Below are 27,490 nucleotides of genomic sequence, written 5' to 3' on the forward strand. Positions count from 1 at the left end.
TGATTGTTTAAGCTTCTTAAATGTGAGTATTTCCTTCATTTCTTTGCTCCGGATAACAAAGAAATCATTAAATCATTAAAAAATGGTCTTGTGTCTAGTGTAAATCATTAAAAATTAATCATTTTGGTTTGTGGACAAAACAAGTCATTTGAGAACATCATCATTTCCAGGTTTGACAAACGTCGATCAACATTTTTTTTCTGACATTTCATGGACCAAACGATTAATCGACTAGTCGAGAAAATAATCAACAGATTAATCGATTATGAAAATAATCATTTGTTGCAGCTCTGGTGTAAACGTGAACTGCACAAGACAACAAAATCCCAGCACTGCAATGATGCTGTGGGAAAAAGACACACATGCACATCACATCATGCTCTTTGGCATAATGGATAGAAATGTAGAGTGGGGGGGCAGGGGGGGGGGGCGGTGTAATTACATATTATCCTCAAGTATGTTGCACAGTTTGTTTCAACACATTCTCACACACTGTAAATTATTCCGGCTAACAGAACAGCTGCAGTACAGACTTTAACCAACTCCCCCCCCCCCCATTGCACTTTGCAGTTCATTTCATTCTAAAACATGCCTCATGTCACATTGTTGCACACCCAGATGACATACCTAGACTCGCTGGTTACCAGCGGCAACAATGCCATCATCTGACACAGACACAGAACTCACGAATTAAACCAATCTGAGTTACAGTATCTGTGCCTCCTCCCCCAGCTTGTTTAGTGCCATCTGGCCCGCGTGTAAACACAGGCCGCAAAAAACATTCCCCCATATTTTCTCTGAAGCAGCTATTTCCATTTACATCAAAGGGCTCAGTGTATGGAAGCGCGCGCTCCTCGTCTCAGTCTCAGTGTGTTTTTCCAGCGCGACGCAGTGAAACCAGCGAGAGGAATATTAGCGTCGTCCGTCCGGCGAACACAGAGTGAGATGAAACCGAGAGAGAGTGAGACGAAGGCAAAGAAAAGTGACGGATAAACAAACAAGAGGAGGAATATTTAAAAGTGGAAGGAGAAAAAAAAACACACCCCCTGACGGTCTCCCTGCTACCCTAACTCGGTGTCTGCATCCTAAGTGAGAAAGAGCAGGTAGTGGAGATGCAAGCAAAGGTGGAATAAATGAGAGAATAAGAAGAAATGGCCCGATTGATTTTGGGGACACAATAAAGACACTAAGGTTACAACCACTAAAAATAAAGGGACATGCATGGAGAGGAAACCGACTGCACACATACGCTGGAAATAAACCACAAAAACACAATGGTAGAGTCTTATCACAGCCATTGTTTCCCCTCCACAGTGCGACCAACTGTTGCTTGCAGCCACAAATGAGCCGTAGCATGCATTGTAATCAATGACAGCATATAACTTAAGGATTATTGGCATTTTTGTTTCAATTAGATTCATATAAATTGGAAAATACTCAGTAGCAGAGCATTCTTTGTTTTAAAAAGTGGTTCCTTAAGATGTGAGAAAGGGCATCTGGTGTGTGTACAAGTTCAATAAAACCCAAGATTCTATATAACAAAGTCTATATTAATAATGAGGAACAAATGGATGTAAAGAACGTTGCTGGATGGAAATCGGGAAATTGTCTGGGGGGTAAATGGAGCACAAGCCAAGAATGAGCCTCTAATCGTTTGTTTTTCCAGAGCTTTTTGATTTGGGCCAACAGTTCCGCTATTCCCACACGCATGCCCCCAAATTTTGATCGTTAAATCTTTCGTAGCATCTCAAAGAGGAGCCGCACGTAAGCTAATGTGTTTACCTTGACACCACTCGTGCAAAACCAAAGATGCCGCTTTATTTGACGGGCAAACACAGCTGCGGATTAAACATCTCTATTCAAAATATGCTTATTTTAACCATAAAACGGGCCAGAAAATGTCCTGTGAGTAAAGTGCTTTTACCCATTTCTCCACAATAACAGTTAATAACAATTCAGTGCATGTTAAAATAGTGTATTAACATTTTGAGGAAAAAAGATTTGTTGTACATCAACACCAGATTGTACGTGTTAAATTTGAAATTTGAGCAGTATAACACACATTTATGTCCAAACACAGGCCAAAAAATGGAAACTATGTACAGGCGTTTTTCCAACTCTCGCCTCTCTGGTGACAGAGACGCTTATTCACTGGCTTCCTGCGACAGCGCAAGTGAGATTCCCGTAATAACTTCTCATCTTTCAGAAACCCTTTTTTTTTTCTCAATAGCCCAAAACCACTGCGTAATCACAGTGATGCAAAGTCATCGGTCAATTCAAACGCGTTAAAAGAATTTAAGGAGTCGATGGCAGACGTTTATCAACCATCTGATCTGCTAACATTAAGAAGAAAAGCAAAGCCGCGTGACGTCACTTCCTCCGTGGCCGGGCACAGCTTCCTGCTGTTCACCGCCTGGCCTCATCATCCCTCATAAAAAGTCCAACAAAGAGCAAGCAACTCAGTAAATCAACACAGCCTTGTTAAACACAAACACACACACACACACACACACACTCATATTAACACACTGGCATTCCAGAGCAGGGTGCTCTAACACACCCTCTAGAGTCTTGTCCTTTGATGTGAGTGTGGGAAAGCTCAGGGGAATGGTCTTCATGGGGGATGGAGAGAAAGGGAGTCGGGGGGCTTCAAAGGGGGAGGGGGGGAGGCAGCCAGGGGAGGGTGCACACTAAAGCGCCACGATGAGAAGTGGGGAGGGCGAGTTGAACCTGATCCTCGGAGCACCGAGAGGTCAGTCTGTTAAAGGAGGTAACAAACACATGTACGTACACACGCGTGGATTGTCGATCAAGACGGACTCATCCACACACAACTAGAGGTCAACCGCAATGTATTTCTCTATGGCCAGTACCAATGTCAAACAGTTATTATATTTATTCCACTGCACAGTTCCAGCACGACTCGTCTCTGCTCCTGGGTGGAGTCAACTGACGTCATTTTTATACGCGACACACAAACGAGTGACTTGTAAAGCAGTTGTTTTCGAGTGTCTGACACAGTCACTGAACGTTGTTGTGATTCAGCTCACGAACGCTAAATACATCAGACTCCTCCTGTTAAATATTGAGATATTAGACATTTCCTTTGCTAAATTTTGGAGATTATCGATGGATTTCTTTTTAAAGTCTTTTTCACTGATCTACAGTTCAGCATTGTTCCCTTTTGGATCTTTTCCACCTATGGTCCCGGCTCGCCTCGCCTCACCTCGGTACAGCCTACAGAACCTACTCAAAGTGGGCGGAGTCATCACTGCACGGCTGCATGAAACTGCCATGACTTTGTTTTACATGCAACACACAAACGAGTGACTAGTGACTTATAAAGCAGTTGTTTTTAGTGTAACTGAAACACTAGAATCAGTTCTTTCAAACTTTTTTTTCAGTACTTCTTCAGTCGGCTGGCAGTCTGGTCTAAAAGAAGTACCTAGAACCAGGTACGATGCTAGTGGAAACGCAACTTAACCGTGCCGTGCCGGACGTTACGTTAAAGAAGTCGAGTCGTGCTGGAACTGTGTTGTGGAAAAGCACCATTATACAACCTATGGCTGATATATAATGGAGATTCTTTGGCCATTATGTCTTACCAATTTATTTTATTTTATTTAACATGTAAATTTACTTGACTTTTTTAGTTTTAGTGAAGTAACATACTGCCGCAAGAATCAGTCAAATAAGAAGTGGCATCGGGGGGAAAAAAAGAAAAAGGCAGCAATGCAACATGATGAACGCCAGCTAGCTGTAAAACCTCAACAACCAAAATGTGACAGAGCAAATAAGGTGGAGCAGATCAGAGAAATAACTGATCTGCTCTGTTTCACACGGGCGCACATTTTAATCCCGCTACGCAAATACGTCCACGTCGACTTTGAGTTGCACTAAAAAGAACACAACTGTCGAGCCAGTGGAATTTAGCAGCGGCGTGGCTAATGAGCGGCACTTCACAGCCGTCCAACAAACACAATGCGCTCTCTTTTCTGCTCCGGGGTTTTCGCTTCGAGGCCGAGGCGGACAAGAAATGAGAAGGTAAGGAAAGAAGAGGGAGATGGGAGGAAAAGATGGGAGTAAGAGGAGCGAGTGTAAGAGACGGGGAGGCTGAAAGTTCCTATGAAAGAATCTCTTATGGCTCCAAGCTATCGACGTCTCCAGGCTGGTTCGGACTTGGCAGAGCATCTGTGTGTGTGTGTGTGTGTGTGTGTGTGTGTGTGTGCACATCTGCATGCATGCACCACAGTGCAGCAGCTAAACAGAGGTTACTTTATATAAAAGCTGGTTCCTGGTTGTGCCCTGAGGTCTCTGTAATCTCGCTGCCTGCTCCCCATACACAAGTGCGCCATGCACACGCACACACACACATCCAGAAGCAGGCGCAAACACAGAGCCCTGAGGTCTCAGTAATCACACCGAGTCTCTGTCTAAAGAGCAACTCAGTTTGCCTTCAAAAAAGAAAAAAAAAAACACACTGCCACACTCCACCTTTCATTAAACCTGGTGACCTCCTCCGAAGAGAGACAGAGGGAGAAGGAGCAACTGTGTGTGTTTATGTCTGTGTGTGTGTGTGTGTGTGTGGCCCTCCACATTAATAATATGTGCATTCAAACATGACCTCAAGCCACCCGCCCAATTAACTGGCGTAAAAGACACCGAAAAAACACACAGAGATACACACTGTGTCTTCAAAGGCAAATCTTGCATGCACCCACACTAATACACAGACGACCGCCAGACGCAGGCTGCATTAATTCCACGTCTCACTGCAAATTCGCTGTCCGCTATCGCATTCATCTCATCCACACACATAATCCAGTCCTTTGTATGTACGTCTCTAATCCATCTCTCCATTTGCCACAGTGCCATATCTGTGCGTTTCTCTGACATCTGTATCTCCACATCGCCTCCATCACATCCATCCATCCATCCTATCTTTGTAACTTGTCTGTCTGGCATTATCTCAGCCAGTAGGTGTGCCTGGGGCGATCCCTCTGATTTCAGGGAAAAATTGAATTACATGGCGAGTGGAGAGGAGGCGGGCTGTAATTAGCTACGACATTAGACTATGGGGTGGTGGTGGTGGTGGTGGTGGTGGAGTTTTCTTTTCCGAAAAGGGGGGGGAAGAGCGAGTGTGTGAGCCAAATCTGCACTCTCCCCTGCTCTCTCCCTCAAAGAAAACCTTCACTCAGAGGGCAAAGAAAGAGTGAGGAGCGGGGAAGGGTGATACAGACAGAAGGGGAGAGCGAGATTGAGAAGAAAACAAAGGTGCCCTTTCAAAGTTTCTGACTAACAGCTTATGCTGCTGACATCATCAAAGTGAGACGTGATTCCGCAAAAGACTTGGGGAATTCCGGTGTCGCTGCAGCTCCGTTTGGTCTTTGCAGAGTCTTTTAGTGGCTTACATTTCCAAACTTTTCATGTGCCGATATCAGATGCAGACAGAAAGCGAGACTTTAAGTGCTTTCAACTGGCATTTCTTCTAAAAGACTACAGCTCAGGACTATCATAAAGTTTTACAGAAATGTATTGATGCTATTGAGGGATTCAAATATGCATCAGCTTTTCCACTCAGTTCTGATAATAAGACTTTACAGCATTATTCTCCACAGAGGCACATGAACGCACCATTGTGCATTGTGTCGATTGTGGAATTAGGTAATACACAATTTAACATAATAAAATGGTGGCATGATATTCCCCCCCGCGTGGTTTCTCTATCTCAAGTCTCCATAATTAGTCGTATAAAAGTCATATAAAATGAAGTTAAATTACTGGAACTTAGTAGCTACCTGGAGGAAAAAAAGGAGTAATTTCTGAGGAAAAACAGTACATTTTGAGTCAAGTATATAAAAGAAACGAGTTAAAGTGATGAGGCAACATGTTAGTAGGAGAAAGTAATGATTTAAAAGTGTACTGACCCTGGATGCACTGCAGAGAACCATCCTCTGCTCGGATTGTAAACGTCTCCCCGGGGTTCACCTGCACCAGGATCACCTGGACCAACAAACACACAAAGAGACAGACCACAGCGTTATTCCGTTTAGCCCATCTTCAACGATTACACACAGGAAAAGACACAGTGCTGCATTTACAATAGGCTTAACACGACACACAGTAACCATCACATCCTAAGTAGGGTGGATGAAGGAGGTGTTTTCTCTGCTGCTCACACACCCTCGTTTAGAAGTTCTCCTGAAGCCACACGGAGCGGCAGAGAAGGCCACCAGAACCGGTGCGCACAGACGCCGTACGGCAAGAGGCACAATTCACGTCTCAGAGTGAAATAAACGTGGCCAGGCGAGGCACACAGAAAACGAAACCAAAACAAACACTGTTTTGATCCCTGCTGAACGCGGCCGCAGCACCTTACCGTCATATTGTCCGCATATAGATTGTTGAGAGTGTACACGTGGCTGTAGACATGAAACAGGTGACCCTCCATTGCACACACACACACACACACACACACGCGCACATGTATCCATGCACACACACATGCATGCACAAGTAGCCGGAGTCTACGCTCTACAGGTGCGCCGCTGTAAAATCCTCATACTACTGCGTGTCTCCTGGAGTGTCTGCCTGCTCTCCCATCTCAGCCCTAACCTGCTCGTCTCCCTCAGACACACACACACACACACTTCCTGCTCTGTCTACTGCAGCGGCTGCTGTTGCTATGGGAACCCCAGCATAGTACAGGGCGACCCATGTTTCCTAAGGACTGAGAAAACCCCCCCCCATATCAGAAATTGTGTTGTGACAATGTGCACATCTGTGTGTTACGGTTGAATCTCTATACAAACAGTCACATCGTGTGTTTTGGATTTATTTGGATTAGATATTTGGTCGTCCAGCCTGCTGTTGGTCTGCCGCACGCATGCAATGTTTAACATAAAGTTCAATCAGACAACAAACCGACAACAACAAGTTCAATTGAAGTAACAGAAAACATTAGACCTAAACCTACTTTTTCTAATCCAGGGTTGTTTGTTTTTTTATTTCCATGCAGCAGCTCAGAGCAGTTATTGTCCACAATGTTCACGTAATCTAATTGTGCTTGTTTGCATTTAATGGGCAGTGTGTAAACAAACACGGCGGCCGTATTTTTTTGGTACTCAGACACTTAGTAGTTTTGTTCCCGACGTGTGAGGACGCCCATCGTTGTAAATCGTGCAAATTAACAATAATATATTGTAATAAATAAACATGCAAAATTTGGTATACAATATATTTAGGGTTCGAGCAACAAGGTTGCAAGAAACCTATTGAAACTGGAAGGATTATTAGGGTTCGAGCAACAAGGTTGCAAGAAACCTATTGAAACTGGAAGGATTATTAGGGTTCGAGCAACAAGGTTGCAAGAAACCTATTGAAACTGGAAGGATTATTAGGGTTCGAGCAACAAGGTTGCAAGAAACCTATTGAAACTGGAAGGATTATTATTATTATTATTATTCTTATTATTCCTTAAAGTAAATCGCCTTTTTGAGGCCTTTCCCATACCCCAAAACTCACAGATTTTTGTGACCGCATCAATCGTGGTGTAAATTTACGTCTGAAAAAGGTTCGGGGAATGTGCGTCAAAAATTGAATGTGGGAGGGGCCAATAAGTGCGGCGCCACCTGTCCAAATTCACCATGACCAACACAATTATCGCACATTCACGAAATTCGGTACACATGTGTAGAAGGTCGGGATGAAGAAAAAATTACATTATGACCATGATCCAAACCCAACAGGAAATCCGCCATCTTGGGTTGATTGGCCATTTTTTGGCGATTTTGGCGAATTCGCAGCAATGGTATTTGAACTAACTCCTCCTAGAGTTTTCAGGCGATCACCTTCAAACTTGGTGAGGTCCCTGTGGACCAGTTGAGGAGCTCACGGTATCAAAAGTTTTTTCAAATGTCGCACGGCGCACGAGATAGGGGGCGGCAAAGTTCGTGATGTTTCTGATGTTTCGCATCAGAAAAAAAAAACTCTTATAACTTTGCGATGGAAGGTCCGATCCGAACCAAACTTGCTACCATTGATGATGGGCCATGGCTGAAGACGTCTATGAAAAAACGGTGAAGTTTGAAAACAGCGCCTCCTTGTGGTGAAAGAAAATACACCAAAAAAAAGTTTTTTTACGATTTCGGGAATAACTTTTACACAGATAATCGTACCGCACTCAAAATTGGTGAAAACAGTCAAAACACATGGTAGATGATGCGTGATCAATATGACGACAAATTGTTTAACGGTGTTGCCATGGCAACGACGCAAAGTCGGATTTTTGGGACAAAAAATCAAACTGCTACAACTTCGTGAATCCTGGTCCGATCTGAACCAAACTTGCTAGGATTGATGATAGTCCGGCCCTAAAGACGTCTATATGAAAATATTAAATTTCGAAAACAGCGCCCCCTGGTGACAGTAGACAATATGACAGCTTGTATTTCAATTATCTCCTCCTAGAGCTTTTGTGCGATCACCTTCAAACTTGGTGAGATCAATGTGGACGAGTTGAGCATCAAAAGTTATCAAAAGCTTTTTAAAATATTGTATGGCGTACGAGATAGGGGGCGCCAAAATTGGAGATAATAATAATTTTTCATAACAGACAATGAAACTCTTATAACTTCGCGATGGAAGGTCTGATCCCAACCAAACTTGCTATAGTTGATGATGGTTAGTTGCTGAAGACGACTGTGTTGCTGAAACGGTACATTTTGAAAACAGCGCCTCCTGGTGGTGGTAGAAAATTCTAAAAAAACAAACTGTTACAACTTTGCCAATCCTGGTCCGATCTGAACCAAACTTGCAAGGATTGATGACAGTCCGGCCCTGAACACGTCTATATGAAAATATTCATTTTCAAATACAGCGCCCCCTGGTGACAGCAGACAGAATTACATTTATAGTTTTTGATGCTGCTCCAACAGGGATTGTTGTATCCACTTGAAACTTAGTATGTGGGACCCCAGACCCTTCCTCAACATGTCCGTAAAAGGTCACCTCCCTACAGGAAGTGGAACGCCCGAAACAGGAAGTAAAGTCTTACATTGTCCGATTGACACGAAACTAGATATGTGAGTTACTGGACCTTCCCTGAACATGTTTACGGAGACGCCGTTGACCGAACAGGAAGTCGGCCATTTTAAACAGGAAGTGCCCTCTAACTTTGCCGTACGTTGTCCGATCTGCACAAAACCTTATATGTGACACCAGGGACCTGTCCTGAGCATGTCCGTAAAAGGTCACCTCCCTACAGGAAGTGGAACGCCCGAAACAGGAAGTAAAGTCTTACATTGTCCGATCTGAACAAAACTTGATATGTAAGACAAGGGAACTTCCCTGAACACGTTTACGGAGACGAACAGGAAGTTGGCGATTTTAAACAGGAAGTGCCCTCTAACTTTGCCGTACGTTGTCCGATTTGCACGAAACCTTTTATGTGACACCAGGGACCTGTCCTGAGCATGTCTGCAAGAGATGACCTCCCAACAGGAAGTGGAATTTCCGAAACAGGAAGTAAACTCTAAGATTATCCGATCTGCACAAAACTTGGTATGTAAGACAAGGGAAGTTCCCTGAACACGTTTACGTACACACACTTGACCAAACAGGAAGTCTGCCATTTTAAACAGGAACTGCCCTATAACTTTGTCATACGTTGCCCGATCCCCCTCGAAATTTGGAACGACATGCGCAGGGACGCCGCTGAAAATAACTAGTACTGAAAATAACTAGTACTGAAAATAACTAGTACCGCGCGCGGTGAATGAACGGGTGAGAGCGCGAGGCACGCGGGGAGCCGTGGCACACGGCGACCCGCGTGGGTCGGCTCGAACCCGTTCAGAACCGCGCGCGGTACTAGTTATTTTTATTATTATTATTCTTATTATTCCTTAAAGTAAATCGCCTTTTTGAGGCCTTTCCCATACCCCAAAACTCACAGATTTTTGTGACCGCATCAATCGTGGTGTAAATTTACGTCTGAAAAAGGTTCGGGGAATGTGCGTCGAAAATTGAATGTGGGAGGGGCCAATAAGTGCGGCGCCACCTGTCCAAATTCACCATGACCAACACAAATATCGCACATGCCCGAAATTCGGTACACATGTGTAGTGGGTCAGGATGAAGAAAAAATTACATTATGACCATGATCCAAACCCAACAGGAAATCCGCCATCTTGGGTTGATTGGCGATTTTTTGGCGATTTTGGCGAATTCGCAGCAATGGTATTTGAACTAACTCCTCCTAGAGTTTTCGTGCGATCACCTTCAAACTTGGTGAGGTCCCTGTGGACCAGTTGAGGAGCTCACGGTATCAAAAGTTTTTTCAAATGTCGCACGGCGCACGAGATAGGGGGCGGCAAAGTTCGTGATGATTCTGATGTTTCGCATCAGAAAAAAAAAACTCTTATAACTTTGCGATGGAAGGTCCGATCCGAACCAAACTTGCTATGATTGATGATGGGCCATGGCTGAAGACGTCTATGAAAAAACGGTGAAGTTTGAAAACAGCGCCTCCTTGTGGTGAAAGAAAATACACAAAAAAAAAGTTTTTTTACGATTTCGGGAATAACTTTTACACAGATAATCGTACCGCACTCAAAATTGGTGACAACAGTCAAAACACATGGTAGATGATGCGTGATCAATATGACGACAAATCGCTTAACGGTGTTGCCATGGCAACGACGCAAAGTCGGATTTTTGGGACAAAAAATCAAACTGCTACAACTTCGCGAATCCTGGTCCGATCTGAACCAAACTTGCTAGGATTGATGACAGTCCGGCCCTAAAGACGTCTATATGAAAATATTCAATTTCGAAAACAGCGCCCCCTGGTGACAGCAGACAATATGACAGCTTGTATTTCAATTATCTCCTCCTAGAGCTTTTGTGCGATCACCTTCAAACTTGGTGAGATTAATGTGGACGAGTTGAGCATCAAAAGTTATCAAAAGCTTTTTAAAATATTGTATGGCGTACGAGATAGGGGGCGCCAAAATTGGAGATAATAATAATTTTTCATAACAGACAATGAAACTCTTATAACTTCGCGATGGAAGGTCTGATCCCAACCAAACTTGCTATAGTTGATGATGGTTAGTTGCTGAAGACGACTATGTTGCTGAAACGGTACATTTTGAAAATAGCACCTCCTGGTGGTGGTAGAAAATTCTAAAAAAACAAACTGTTACAACTTTGCCAATCCTGGTCCGATCTGAACCAAACTTGCAAGGATTGATGACAGTCCGGCCCTGAACACGTCTATATGAAAATATTCATTTTCAAATACAGCGCCCCCTGGTGACAGCAGACAGAATTACATTTATAGTTTTAGATGCTGCTCCAACAGGGATTGTTGTATCCGCTTGAAACTTAGTATGTGGGACCCCAGACCCTTCCTCAACATTTCCGTAAAAGGTCACCTCCCTACAGGAAGTGGAACGCCCGAAACAGGAAGTAAAGTCTTACATTGTCCGATTGACACGAAACTAGATATGTGAGTTACTGGACCTTCCCTGAACATGTTTACGGAGACGCCGTTGACCGAACAGGAAGTCGGCCATTTTAAACAGGAAGTGCCCTCTAACTTTGCCGTACGTTGTCCGATTTGCACGAAACCTTATATGTGACACCAGGGACCTGTCCTGAGCATGTCCGTAAAAGGTCACCTCCCTACAGGAAGTGGAACGGCCGAAACAGGAAGTAAAGTCTTACATTATCCGATTGACACAAAACTAGATATGTGAGTTACGGGACCGTCCCTGAACATGTTTCCAGAGACAAACAGGAAGTTGGCCATTTTAAACAGGAAGTGCCCTCTAACTTTGCCATACGTTGTCCGATTTGCACGAAAGCTTATATGTGACACCAGGGACCTGTCCTGAGCATGTCTGGAAAAGATGACCTCCCAACAGGAAGTGGAATGCCCGAAACAGGAAGTAAACTCTAAGATTGTCCGATCTGAACAAAACTTGATATGTAAGACAAGGGAACTTACCTGAACTCGTTAACGGACCCGCATTTGACCGAACAGGAAGTCAGCCATTTTAAACAGGAAGTGCCCTATAACTTTGCCATACGTTGCCCGATCCCCCCGAAATTTGGATCGACATGCGCGGGGACGCCGCTGAAAATAACTAGTACTGAAAATAACTAGTACCGCGCGCGGTGAATGAACGGGTGAGAGCGCGAGGCACGCGGGGAGCCGTGGCACACGGCGACCCGCGTGGGTCGGCTCGAACCCGTTCAGAACCGCGCGCGGTACTAGTTATTTTTATTCTTATTATTCCCCCAAATGAATTGCCTTTTTGAGGCCTTTCCCATACCCCAAAACTCACCAATTTTTGTGACCGCATCAATCCTGGTGTAAATTTACGTCTGAAAAAGGTTCGGGGAATGTGCGTCGAAAATTGAATGTGGGAGGGGCCAATAAGTGCGGCGCCACCTGTCCAAATTCACCATGACCAACACAAATATCGCACATGCACGAAATTCGGTACACATGTGTAGTGGGTCAGGATGAAGAAAAAATTACATTATGACCATGATCCAAACCCAACAGGAAATCCGCCATCTTGGGTTGATTGGCGATTTTTTGGCGATTTTGGCGAATTCGCAGCAATGGTATTTGAACTAACTCCTCCTAGAGTTTTCGTGCGATCACCTTCAAACTCGGCGAGGTCCCTGTGGACCAGTTGAGGAGCTTACGGTATCAAAAGTTCTTTCAAATGTCGCACGGCGCACGAGATAGGGGGCGGCAAAGTTCGTGATGATTCTGATGTTTCGCATCAGAAAAACAAAACTCTTATAACTTTGCGATGGAAGGTCCGATCCGAACCAAACTTGCTATGATTGATGATGGGCCATGGCTGAAGACGTCTATGAAAAAACGGTGAAGTTTGAAAACAGCGCCTTCTTGTGGTGAAAGAAAATACACCAAAAAAATTTTTTTTTACGATTTCGGGAATAACTTTTACACAGATAATCGTACCGCACTCAAAATTGCTGACAACAGTCAAAACACATGGTAGATGATGCGTGATCAATATGACGACAAATCGTTTAACGGTGTTGCCATGGCAACGACGCAAAGTCGTATTTTTTCGACAAAAAATCAAACTGCTACAACTTTGCGAATCCTGGTCCGATCTGAACCAAACTTGCTAGGATTGATGATAGTCCGGCCCTAAAGACGTCTATATGAAAATATTCAATTTCGAAAACAGCGCCCCCTGGTGACAGCAGACAATATGACAGCTGGTATATCAATTATCTCCTCCTAGAGCTTTTGTGCGATCACCTTCAAACTTGGTGAGATCAATGTGGACGAGTTGAGCATCAAAAGTTATCAAAAGCTTTTTAAAATATTGTATGGCGTACGAGATAGGGGGCGCCAAAATTGGAGATAATAATAATTTTTCACAACAGACAGTAAAACTCTTATAACTTCGCGATGGAAGGTCTGATCCCAACCAAACTTGCTATAGTTGATGATGGTTAGTTGCTGAAGATGACTATGTTGCTGAAACGGTACATTTTGAAAACAGCGCCTCCTGGTGGTGGTAGAAAATTCTAAAAAAAGAAACTGTTACAACTTTGCCAATCCTGGTCCGATCTGAACCAAACTTGCTGGGATTGATGACAGTCCGGCCCTAAACACCTCTATATGAAAATATTCATTTTCAAATACAGCGCCCCCTGGTGACAGCAGACAGAATTACATTTATAGTTTTTGATGCTGCTCCAACAGGGATTGTTGTATCCACTTGAAACTTAGTATGTGGGACCCCAGACCCTTCCTCAACATGTCCGTAAAAGGTCACCTGCCTACAGGAAGTGGAACGCCCGAAACAGGAAGTAAAGTCTTACATTGTCCGATTGACACGAAACTAGATATGTGAGTTACCGGACCTTCCCTGAACATGTTTACGGAGACGAACAGGAAGTCGGCCATTTTAAACAGGAAGTGCCCTCTAACTTTGCCGTACGTTGTCCGATTTGCACGAAACCTTATATGTGAGTTACGGGACCTTCCCTGAATATGTTTACGGAGACGCCGTAGACCGAACAGGAAGTCGGCCATTTTAAACAGGAAGTGCCTTCTAACTTTGCCGTACATTGTCCGATCTGCACAAAACCTTATATGTGACACCAGGGACCTGTCCTGAGCATCTCCGTAAAAGGTCACCTCCCTACAGGAAGTGGAAGGCCCGAAACAGGAAGTAAAGTCTTACATTGTCCGATTGACACGAAACTAGATATGTGAGTTACGGGACCGTCCCTGAACATGTTTCCAGAGACAAACAGGAAGTTGGCCATTTTAAACAGGAAGTGCCCTCTAACTTTGCCGTACGTTGTCCGATTTGCACGAAAGCTTATATGTGACACCAGGGACCTGTCCTGAGCATGTCTGCAAAAGATGACCTCCCAACAGGAAGTGGAATGCCCGAAACAGGAAGTAAACTCTAAGATTGTCCGATCTGAACAAAACTTGATATGTAAGACAAGGGAACTTCCCTGAACTCGTTAACGGACGCGCATTTGACCGAACAGGAACTCAGCCATTTTAAACAGGAAGTGCCCTATAACTTTGCCATACGTTGCCCGATCCCCCCGAAATTTGGATCGACATGCGCGGGGACGCCGCTGAAAATAACTAGTACTGAAAATAACTAGTACTGAAAATAACTAGTACCGCGCGCGGTGAATGAACGGGTGAGAGCGCGAGGCACGCGGGGAGCCGTGGCACACGGCGACCCGCGTGGGTCGGCTCGAACCCGTTCAGAACCGCGCGCGGTACTAGTTATTTTTATTATTATTATTCTTATTATTCCCCCAAATGAATTGCCTTTTTGAGGCCTTTCCCATACCCCAAAACTCACCAATTTTTGTGACCGCATCAATCCTGGTGTAAATTTACGTCTGAAAAAGGTTCGGGGAATGTGCGTCGAAAATTGAATGTGGGAGGGGCCAATAAGTGCGGCGCCACCTGTCCAAATTCACCATGACCAACACAAATATCGCACATGCACGAAATTCGGTACACATGTGTAGTGGGTCAGGATGAAGAAAAAATTACATTATGACCATGATCCAAACCCAACAGGAAATCCGCCATCTTGGGTTGATTGGCCATTTTTTGGCGATTTTGGCGAATTCGCAGCAATGGTATTTGAACTAACTCCTCCTAGAGTTTTCGTGCGATCACCTTCAAACTTGGTGAGGTCCCTGTGGACCAGTTGAGGAGCTCACGGTATCAAAAGTTTTTTCAAATGTCGCACGGCGCACGAGATAGGGGGCGGCAAAGTTCGTGATGATTCTGATGTTTCGCATCAGAAAAACAAAACTCTTATAACTTTGCGATGGAAGGTCCGATCCGAACCAAACTTGCTACCATTGATGATGGGCCATGGCTGAAGACGTCTATGAAAAAACGGTGAAGTTTGAAAACAGCGCCTCCTTGTGGTGAAAGAAAATACACCAAAAAAAAGTTTTTTTACGATTTCGGGAATAACTTTTACACAGATAATCGTACCGCACTCAAAATTGGTGACAACAGTCAAAACACATGGTAGATGATGCGTGATCAATATGACGACAAATCGTTTAACGGTGTTGCCATGGCAACGACGCAAAGTCGGATTTTTGGGACAAAAAATCAAACTGCTACAACTTCGTGAATCCTGGTCCAATCTGAACCAAACTTGCTAGGATTGATGATAGTCCGGCCCTAAAGACGTCTATATGAAAATAATAAATTTCGAAAACAGCGCCCCCTGGTGACAGCAGACAATATGACAGCTGGTATTTCAATTATCTCCTCCTAGAGCTTTTGTGCGATCACCTTCAAACTTGGTGAGATCAATGTGGACGAGTTGAGCATCAAAAGTTATCAAAAGCTTTTTAAAATATTGTATGGCGTACGAGATAGGGGGCGCCAAAATTGGAGATAATAATAATTTTTCATAACAGACAATGAAACTCTTATAACTTTGCGATGGAAGGTCTGATCCCAACCAAACTTGCTATAGTTGAGGATGGTTAGTTGCTGAAGACGACTATGTTGCTGAAACGGTACATTTTGAAAACAGCGCCTCCTGGTGGTGGTAGAAAATTCTAAAAAAACAAACTGTTACAACTTTGCCAATCCTGGTCCGATCTGAACCAAACTTGCAAGGATTGATGACAGTCCGGCCCTGAACACGTCTATATGAAAATATTCATTTTCAAATACAGCGCCCCCTGGTGACAGCAGACAGAATTACATTTATGGTTTTTGATGCTGCTCCAACAGGGATTGTTGTATCCACTTGAAACTTAGTATGTGGGACCCCAGACCCTTCCTCAACATGTCCGTAAAAGGTCACCTCCCTACAGGAAGTGGAACTCCCGAAACAGGAAGTAAAGTCTTACATTGTCCGATTGACACGAAACTAGATATGTGAGTTACTGGACCTTCCCTGAACATGTTTACGGAGACGCCGTTGACCGAACAGGAAGTCGGCCATTTTAAACAGGAAGTGCCCTCTAACTTTGCCGTACGTTGTCCGATCTGCACAAAACCTTATATGTGACACCAGGGACCTGTCCTGAGCATGTCCGTAAAAGGTCACCTCCCTACAGGAAGTGGAACGCCCAAAACAGGAAGTAAAGTCTAACATTGTCCGATCTGAACAAAACTTGATATGTAAGACAAGGGAACTTCCCTGAACACGTTTACGGAGACGAACAGGAAGTTGGCCATTTTAAACAGGAAGTGCCCTCTAACTTTGCCGTACGTTGTCCGATTTGCACGAAACCTTTTATGTGACACCTGGGACCTGTCCTGAGCATGTCTGCAAGAGATGACCTCCCAACAGGAAGTGGAATGCCCGAAACAGGAAGTAAACTCTAAGATTATCCGATCTGCACAAAACTTGATATGTAAGACAAGGGAAGTTCCCTGAACACGTTTACGTACACGCACTTGACCGAACAGGAAGTCTGCCATTTTAAACAGGAAGTGCCCTATAACTTTGTCATACGTTGCCCGATCCCCCTCGAAATTTGGAACGAAATGCGCAGGGACGCCGCTGAAAATAACTAGTACTGAAAATAACTAGTACCGCGCGCGGTGAATGAACGGGTGAGAGCGCGAGGCACGCGGGGAGCCGTGGCACACGGCGACCCGCGTGGGTCGGCTCGAACCCGTTCAGAACCGCGCGCGGTACTAGTTATTTTCAGTACTAGTTATTTTTATTATTATTATTATTCTTATTATTCCTTAAAGTAAATCGCCTTTTTGAGGCCTTTCCCATACCCCAAAACTCACAGATTTTTGTGACCGCATCAATCGTGGTGTAAATTTACGTCTGAAAAAGGTTCGGGGAATGTGCGTCAAAAATTGAATGTGGGAGGGGCCAATAAGTGCGGCGCCACCTGTCCAAATTCACCATGACCAACACAAATATCGCACATGCACGAAATTCGGTACACATGTGTAGAAGGTCGGGATGAAGAAAAAATTACATTATGACCATGATCCAAACCCAACAGGAAATCCGCCATCTTGGGTTGATTGGCGATTTTTTGGCGATTTTGGCGAATTCGCAGCAATGGTATTTGAACTAACTCCTCCTAGAGTTTTCGTGCGATCACCTTCAAACTTGGTGAGGTCCCTGTGGACCAGTTGAGGAGCTCACGGTATCAAAAGTTTTTTCAAATGTCGCACGGCGCACGAGATAGGGGGCAGCAAAGTTCGTGATGATTCTGATGTTTCGCATCAGAAAAAAAAAACTCTTATAACTTTGCGATGGAAGGTCCGATCCGAACCAAACTTGCTATGATTGATGATGGGCCATGGCTGAAGACGTCTATGAAAAAACGGTGAAGTTTGAAAACAGCGCCTCCTTGTGGTGAAAGAAAATACACAAAAAAAAAGTTTTTTTACGATTTCGGGAATAACTTTTACACAGATAATCGTACCGCACTCAAAATTGGTGACAACAGTCAAAACACATGGTAGATGATGCGTGATCAATATGACGACAAATCGTTTAACGGTGTTGCCATGGCAACGACGCAAAGTCGGATTTTTGGGACAAAAAATCAAACTGCTACAACTTCGTGAATCCTGGTCCGATCTGAACCAAACTTGCTAGGATTGATGATAGTCCGGCCCTAAAGACGTCTATATGAAAATATTCAATTTCGAAAACAGCGCCCCCTGGTGACAGCAGACAATATGACAGCTTGTATTTCAATTATCTCCTCCTAGAGCTTTTGTGCGATCACCTTCAAACTTGGTGAGATCAATGTGGACGAGTTGAGCATCAAAAGTTATCAAAAGCTTTTTAAAATATTGTATGGCGTACGAGATAGGGGGCGCCAAAATTGGAGATAATAATAATTTTTCATAACAGACAATGAAACTCTTATAACTTCGCGATGGAAGGTCTGATCCCAACCAAACTTGCTATAGTTGATGATGGTTAGTTGCTGAAGACGACTATGTTGCTCAAATGGTACATTTTGAAAACAGCGCCTCCTGGTGGTGCTAGTAAATTCTAAAAAAACAAACTGTTACAACTTTGCCAATCCTGGTCCGATCTGAACCAAACTTGCTGGGAATAATGATAGTCCGGCCCTGAACACGTCTATATGAAAATATTCATCCTCAAATACAGCGCCCCCTGGTGACAGCAGACATAATTACATTTATAGTTTTTGATGCTGCTCCAACAGGGATTGTTGTATCCACTTGAAACTTTGTATGTGGGACCCCTGACCCTTCCTCAACATGTCCGTAAAAGGTCACCTCCCTACAGGAAGTGGAACGCCCGAAACAGGAAGTAAAGTCTTACATTGTCCGATTGACACGAAACTAGATATGTGAGCTACGGGACCTTCCCTGAACATGTTTACGGAGACGAACAGGAAGTCGGCCATTTTAAACAGGAAGTGCCCTCTAACTTTGCCGTACGTTGTCCGATCTGCACAAAACCTTATATGTGACACCAGGGACCTGTCCTGAGCATGTCCGTAAAAGGTCACCTCCCTACAGGAAGTGGAACGACCGAAACAGGAAGTAAAGTCTTACATTGTCCGATTGACACAAAACTAGATATGTGAGTTACAGGACCTTCCCTGAACATGTTTCCAGAGACGAACAGGAAGTTGGCCATTTTAAACAGGAAGTGCCCTCTAACTTTGCAGTACGTTGTCCGATTTGCACGAAACCTTATATGTGACACCAGGAACCTGTCCTGAGCATGTCTGCAAAAGATGACTTCCCAACAGGAAGTGGAATGCCCGAAATAGGAAGTAAACTCTAAGATTGTCCGATCTGAACAAAACTTGATATGTAAGACAAGGGAACATCCCTGAACACGTTTACAGACGCGCATTTGACCGAACAGGAAGTCGGCCATTTTAAACAGGAAGTGCCCTATAACTTTGCCATACGTTGCCCGATCCCCCCCGAAATTTGGATCGACATGCACGGGGACGCCGCTGAAAATAACTAGTACTGAAAATAACTAGTACCGCGCGCGGTGAATGAACGGGTGAGAGCGCGAGGCACGCGGGGAGCCGTGGCACACGGCGACCCGCGTGGGTCGGCTCGAACCCGTTCAGAACCGCGCGCGGTACTAGTTATTTTTGTGATTGTGGCTAAAAGAAAAAAAAAATTATAATTTGCCAAAAAACCCAGTTCACTTCAAGGCCAATGAAATAAGCAGACATGACAATGAACAATGAGCATATGTGAGCTGTATCCCATAATATGTGACCTCCAACTGGCTACATTGTTTCACTTTGTGTAGCCAGCGCAAGGTTGCATATTCTAAATGCAACAGGATAGTGTTGTTTTTTATTACTGTTTATATATAGTTTGATTGCTACCATTAAGTAGCCAGTGTAAGGTTACATGTGACGTAATTGGATGAATTGTTGCACTTTATATTTTTCTATTTTTCTACCCGTAAGTATGTTTGTGTAAGATTACAACTGCTTTAAAATGAAACTCCTTCAGTTTCCGTTTCCTTAGAATAAGTTTTCTATAACTTCTTTAGGCAAAGGCCTTGCTTTATAGTGGCTGCCATGTTTCAACAGCAGCCCTAAAACAGACAAACAAGCCAGATTGTGCGGGGTTTCTTTGTTTTTTTTTTGTTTTCCTTTTTTTTTGTGTGCTTTGAAGCAGACGCTTACAATGCAAACAAAGAGGAACAGTTTTGCCCACATAAACTCGATGAATAAACCAAGGAGGAGGAGGAAACGGCAGACAAAGAGTGGGCAAAGTTGATGAGTGGCGAGAGTTATGAAAAAAGGTTTTTTTTACATCCCATCTGGTATGTGAACGGCACCGGAATTCCTTGGCATACTTGGGAAGGGGAAGAGTGAGCTTTGGGATACTCTATTTGTTGCACTATTGCAGTTTAAACGCTGGACTTTTAAAAACTAACGTGATGGGGGAGCAGCGAGCGTCGGCTACAGCAGAGACGACGGCGCTGGGACAGAACGTGGCACCCTAACAATCTCACTCATGTATCTGCAGAACACAGACAAAACACACACGTAAACAGGTGTAGGCAGGTAGGAACAGACAGACAGGGAGCAGGCGAGCGAGCAGACACAAACACAAACACACAAACAAGTATGTATTCAGACGACAGTGCCCACACACACACACGCACGCACACACACACGCACTCACATTCAGAGTCAAATCTATATAATCATCGGTCTCCATCTCTGCCTCTACACTGGGAACCAAGTTTAAACTGCAGGGTGTTACAATAAAAAGAGCTCCCTAACTACTGCGTGTTACAGCCAAAACCCTCCCTTAACTGTTATGTGTCACGGCCAAAACACTCCCACCAACCATGCTGAGAGGGAAAAGGCCAAGAAAGTATATATATTTATAATTATCATCATCATCAGCAACCTCAGCATCCACATGCCTCATAAAAACATTATCTGTGACAACGGGATTAAATCGGAGTCATTTAAATGTGGAGAGGTTTGCAGAAGTCAGGTGTGGAATGTGATATGATCAGTGAGGTGCAGAAATGAATTCATGGCCTGGGAATACATGGACAAAGTAGTCTTTTTCTTTTAAACGTGCCTGTGTGCATCTGTGTTTAGTCTCGTTCCTGTTAAATGACAACTGCTTCACAGCTTGGCAGCTGTTCATTACCTGTGGCAGCCACCCATGACGCATGTGATGAACAGACAAAGGCCGTGCATGCTTGCTGGACTCGTATTCCTGTGTGCATCTGGATGGTGCGTGCGTGTGTATGTCAACGCAGGAATGCTGAAAGATGACTTTTGTGTGTTTATTGTGCAGCTATAAGTGAATGCAAACATCAGACGTGTGTGTGTGTGCGTGTGTGTTTGTGTGTAAGATACCTGCTGTGCTGCATCACCGTTAACCATGTGCTGCATTAGGGGGACCTCCCCGTTCAGGAGGGGGGGCGGAGCCAAATCCAGTGGAATCTGGTCTGTCATCATCATTGTGACGTACATTCATGGAGAAATTCACTGAACTGCCCTACCTGGGGAAGTACACAGACAGAGAGAGAGAGAGGATGAGAAACAGGGGACATAAGTGTTGTTGATTTAGAAATACACATACAGTACAAGCACAAAGCCACATGACATGTACACAAATGCAGTGACAGGAAGTAAAGGCAAGTAAAAAATAAAACCAGTTTAAAGCAGAACATCCAAGAAACAACAATTTAAAAAGGGAAATCTGTTGATTTTTGCTTCCATTCAGAGGTGAAAGTATAAACTATAGCCTTGTTTGAAGAAGCTAGACTTTCAATCTACTTTATTGAAGAAATAGTTTGACATTTTGTCTCTTTATTTATTTATTTACAGAAAACTAGCGGTACATGTGCTTGCTGCACTTTTTCAGTTCACATGAATCCATAATTAAAACACTTTAACATTCGTATCACAACGCTACAAAACATACTTTACGTCCTGGATCAGAGTCAAGTACAGCAGAAGTACATTTATATTGCTACTGTGAATATGAAGCTGGAGGCAGCAGCTAGTTAGTTTAGCTTAGCGGCTAGCGGCTAGCAGCTAGCAGCTAGCGTGACTGCACGTGAAGAGATGAAGAGAATATGTTAAAAACTCACAACAAGCATTTCTGGTGTTCATTTTGTAGAAAAAGTTCAATGTCAAAAATGAATATTCTTACCTTACAATACAGTAAGCTTACTGACTTATGCCAGTTAAAGTTCATTTTGAATAAAAACAAACTTAATCTGACTGTAAACCTGAGATGACTTCCCACAATGTCAAACTATCAGTTAATGCCAACCAGTTTGATGCGTTACTTTCAGTTTACGCACACGTTTTTTGCATGAAGAAGGATTTAATTTATATTAAAATTGATATTCAATATTAAAGCAAGATGCGGCTAAAGACTGAACTACAGTAGTGTGCAAAAGTATTAGTCTGACTATACAATATCAACTTTATTAGAACAAATCCAGAAAATTTGGGTTGAAAAAAATAAAGTGAAAACAAAAAAGTGTTTAAGTTTTAGTTAACAGCATGACCCAGGCTCTCATAAAATTGGAGTGGAGCCCAAATTAACTTTAATTAACTGTGACTGTCCTTCAATTTCATGTTGAAATAGTTCCGCTGTGATAAAATGAGTAAGACTAAACTTTCAGTCACACCGTTTCAATCACCACAGAATTAAACACACGTAAAAACAATACAGCTGGTGGTGCCCTGAGACTTTTGCATAGTGTTATATCTCTTGACTGTCAGAGATGGAAAGCAGCGATATGCAAACCAGGTGTTCGCTCAGTGACCACGATCAAGGAAGGAAAACAAAACAAATCATGTCACCCGAATGGAAACATAATTCAGTGGTCAGTGTTCTACCAGGAAGGGCTAATAAAATGTAAAAAAAAGGGACATCATTTACCTAAAACACAAGCATATTATCAAGATAAGAGAAGCGGAAAGATATACAGTAGATGATTGGATCAGGATACACAGTTGAAAGAGGATTAAGATTAAAAAAGGGAGATTAAAGAAAATAGGCACATAAGGAGAGACAGAGGAGCTTCATATCAAGTTATATCATGTCAATATGAATGAAACAAGAGATTAAAGGAGGCAAAGAAACACAGACATTAGTGACTCATTCAAAGCTCTTCATCATTAACAACAATATTCTTGTAAACTGCAGGAGGGATTACAGTGAATATCCTCTTAGGAGGATTAATAAAAAAAAAGAATTATTGGATGAATACGGTCTTAGTATGATGGGTGAATGGGGATAACTGCACCTGCCGTTAGCTTTTTCAACAGAGAACAGATTAGGGTTCCATAAACATGCAAAACACTCAGAACGAGAAGTCTTTCGAGGTCAAGTGTGTGGAGAGGAACCGTGAGCTAAATCTGGGGATGGTTTCTTTGCCTGCGTATAATAAAAGCGGCAAACCCAAAAGAACAACTATAAAGAAAATTAAATAAAAACAACAACAACAACAACAACAACAACCACGGCCATTTCTCCTCATCTTTCATCCACATCTGCAGAAGAGAAGAAAAAAAAACCCAAGAGGTCTTCAGATATCAATACGTGTACTGTACGCACACGTGCAAATACACAACAATTCAAACGCCAGAGGCGGATTACTGTATGACGTAGGTGTTTTTAATTCACTGCTGCCGAGTGAAATCACTGCTAAGTCACTACCAGGCTATAAGCTGCCATACGGACTCACATGACCACACACAGCATGTCTGAGCATCGAGAGTATGTGCTTTTTTATTAAAGTATTAAGTATAAGAAATCCGTCAGATATCCACCTCTCACACACACACACACACTGACCCTCTAAAAACAGCTGTGTGTCATTGTGTGCCTTCTCTTTCAGCTGGTTGTCTTCAAGCCCTGATGAGGTCTTTGAAAAGGTTAGTGGATCACACAGCTGTGGCTCATACTGTTCTAACATAAACACACACATGCACACACACACACACACACCAGCAGTGTCTTTGGTGCCTTTCTGACTCTATCTCCTCCTTTAAGTCTTGATTTTTTTTTTGTTTCTCCTCTTGTTGGTCTTAAACCCTCTCTTTTCTCCATTTAAGCCGCATTTCCAGCTCAGCCTAGCCATCCTGCCTTGCACACACACACACACACAGAGTTGTGTGTGTTCAGGACACATCACAGACACCACTCTCAGCTCTGCCAGGAAACAGCGAAGGGAGAGACACAGAAGAAAGTAGGGAAAAGAGAAGACTTGCTCGGGGGGAAAAAGCAACTTGGTGAGGAATCAGAAAATAAAGAAAATAGGATAACCCAATCTTGACTTAAAATATAAAATATGAATTCAATATTTGTACTCACACCAGTAACAAAGCTGGTAAAGGGACATCGTAAACCCTAGATTCCTGCCTCCACCCTAACATAGGGATCCAGGTAAAGTGATGCTCAAGAGCATTTAACACTTCCTGAAGTGGTATCCCTGGATCATTCACAAACATCACTGTTCCACTAAGAGCAGAAATGTCTTTAAAAGGGTTACTGATTTACACCTTGCATTTATATTTCCTGACTTCTGCTGTTCCATCCTGTTTTCAAGCCCCGTGTAACAGACAGAGAATTGACAGTAAACGACCCAAAACACGGATGTATGCCTCACACATGCAGTCGCCGACTGAGCCGTAAAGCCAAATTATATCGTCTTAATCTCACCGGTACCTTGTTATATAATTTCTAGGCATCGGCGTCCTCTAAATTTAAACACTCTGCAATTTGGAGCAACTGATGTGTGAAATTGCACAGTGCAGAAAGAACTTTGAGAAAGGGGGGGGGACTAAAAAAGGAAGAGAGCCTACAATCGTATTGACGACTTCACAAAGCCTACACCCTGCCCCGCGCATGCCACTAGAGTGGACTTCAAAAACGGAGCCGAGCAGATAATTGGAGTGGAAGTGAATCCGGTTTGAGCAACAGTTGTTTTTGCAGACATCACTGCGACACGGAGCCTGTGAGTGATGACAACTACAGCACAGGCTATACTGTAACTACTATATGTGTGTGTTTCACACAGCTGCTCGCTCATTGCACATTCTCTACGGGATCTGATGTATATGGGAGTTTTAACGTGTTCCGTGGATCAATAATGACCTTTGTTTTCCAGCGGAATCGCAACCAGATGGATGCTGCTGTTGACAGCTTCAGACATCACCACACACACACACACACAATGGTTTCCGTTGCCTTATGGAAAGTAGCAGGAATAAGGTGTCGATTCCCGGCCCGGGGATAAAGTGTTAAATTGAAAATTCCATGTTGGATCCGGAAAACAATCAGGCACTTGTGCGGCGGCGGGTGTATGAATGTATTTGTGTACCATGAGCGTGTGTGTGTGTGTGTGTGTGTGTGTGTTAGGAGTCACTGGACAAAAAAGGCCTGTGTAAGCATGGAAACTGCCTCTCCGACATAAAAGACACATAGACTAAAACGCACACCTCGATTTAACACTCACTCTCTCACACACACAGAAGGCCTAGATATGCGGAGGCAGCGCTGACCTTACAACACGGCAGTCATAGCTCATTCAGTCATTCATCATTCACACACACACGCGCACACACACCCAAAGACTCCAGTTTGTCCATCCTGACCGAGCATAATGGACATTCACAACCTCATAGCAGACTGTCTGACTTACTTCCAGGCGACCGATTCACACCTCCATATCTGACCCTCACAGAAACACAAGCACAGACACACACTTGTGCAACTCCTTGGAAATTTTCGCTCCGAATAAATTTGGTTTTTGGGAAATGGACAGAACTCACATTGCTCTATGGTTCCCCTTTAAGGCCCGGAGGACAGTTTATAGCATTATTGTTAAAAGTAAAGACTGACGGTTGCCCTGTTGCTGTATTTCCATGTGACTGATGACCTTATCAAAAACATCCTGTTTTGCCCGCAGCTGCAAAACCAAACTGTTTCATCCCCAAAATTAGCTCATGGTTTAGCTTCATGTCAAGTCTTTTTATGGACGGGTGATGCATAACATGGCTCCCACATGACAAGACTGGAGGTGACGAGTCCTCTCTTAGAAGCGCTGGTGTCACCGGAGGATTGTTTAAAAATACAAGTGTCTTGAGTCGGGTTTTTAGGTGCAGTGACGGATGACATGGAAACGCACGAGGGAAATAAAGCCAGAGTTTATTTTACGGAAGAGAGGCATGAGAATTTGTCTTAAAGCAGTTTACAGGAGGATCAGGATTATTGAAACTTTAAGATTGTACATGCATTATTAGTGATGTATGTAAGGCTAAAAGCAGAGTGTCGCCACAGAGTCTGCAAAAGTTGTATTGCAATGGATGAAGACAATAGATGAATATACAAGGTCATAAGAAACTGGAACAATCTATAATCTATGTATACAATCTATACAAGGTCTATCATTGTGAACGTCTAAAGGAAAGACTCCCAAAATAGTCTAAAAACCAAAAGTAAATCTATTTTTACTGGCTGCGTTGAAACGTCACTGCCAAAAGGAGGTTAAATATGAATGTATGTTATCAAGCAGGACAGAAACCTGTATAATGTGACATCAAGGCGACATTAGGAGCCTCAAATGTAACACAACCACCAAAAGGGAAGCAATATTTCCTGCCCAGTGCGAGAGCTGAGCACAGAAACCAGAACCAGACACGGTGAACTAATATTCACGAGCTGAGAAAAGACAGATTGTAAGCCCTTTCATCCACAACACCAGCTTCTCCGGGACCTTGGGAACTCTTTCATGAACTCAGGAACCTAAAGCTGCTTCTGTCTTCCTAGTTTTCTTTCACAAAGAGCAACCATTAAGACACGTTCGATTTCACCAGTTCAGTTTGGAGAACTGAAATTTCCGGCTAATTTTACAAACTTGGCAAGAATATTACGCAACTGCCATTGACGTTCTAAAGAAAACTGCTGCTGCTTTCCTTCATCACGTCACAACCTTGCTCTGTCAGCATCAGTCGCTCAAGACTCATTTATACCGTTTATGTCATAAAATAATCTATAAAAAATCAATTTGGACAGATGTATAATGTGCATATGTCACAAAATCTGCCACTTATATACATGCACATTCAGACGGATGAGTCGATATCCCACTAACATATACTGGGGACACAGTGGGAAACTCAGATATGCACAAGAAACCACTGGAAATGCCCCAAAATGTGAAGTTACTCGACTTCATAGTTCAGTTTCTCCTGACGAGAGAAACCAAAGGAAATGTACGGCCACACGTGAAAAACAAGTAGAACACATGTTCCATGAACAACTCAAGGAGAACTGAAAGTGAAACAGAACCATCAACGCATTTAGGTAATGTTTTTCTTTGTAATGCTGTGGTTCAGCGACAACGACGTCACCGTGGCCTGGATCTCGGCGAGAGAATGCAGATGAGCCCGAGACAGTTATCTTTCATGACAGTCGCACTAA

General features: G+C 43.4%; 1 protein-coding gene across 2 annotated transcripts in view; it reads right to left on the reverse strand.

Annotated features, from left to right (window-relative positions):
* fndc3ba (fibronectin type III domain containing 3Ba) overlaps positions 1-27,490 on the reverse strand; it is a 99,714-nt gene that overhangs the window by 56,609 nt on the left and 15,615 nt on the right. Inside the window, exons 2-3 of one of the 2 annotated variants that reach the window (XM_058614730.1) lie at positions 21,400-21,545; positions 5,928-6,003 (exon numbers count right to left, since the gene is read on the reverse strand). In XM_058614730.1, the coding sequence (XP_058470713.1) occupies positions 5,928-6,003; positions 21,400-21,516 (193 nt within the window). In that variant the 5' untranslated portion in view covers positions 21,517-21,545. Of the gene's footprint in view, positions 1-5,927; positions 6,004-6,379; positions 6,401-21,399; positions 21,546-27,490 lie in introns of those variants that run through there. The other variant, XM_058614731.1, reaches the window with a different exon arrangement.

This window comes from Solea solea, chromosome 18, assembly GCF_958295425.1.
Source record: "Solea solea chromosome 18, fSolSol10.1, whole genome shotgun sequence".
Classification (NCBI taxonomy): Eukaryota; Metazoa; Chordata; class Actinopteri; order Pleuronectiformes; family Soleidae; genus Solea; species Solea solea.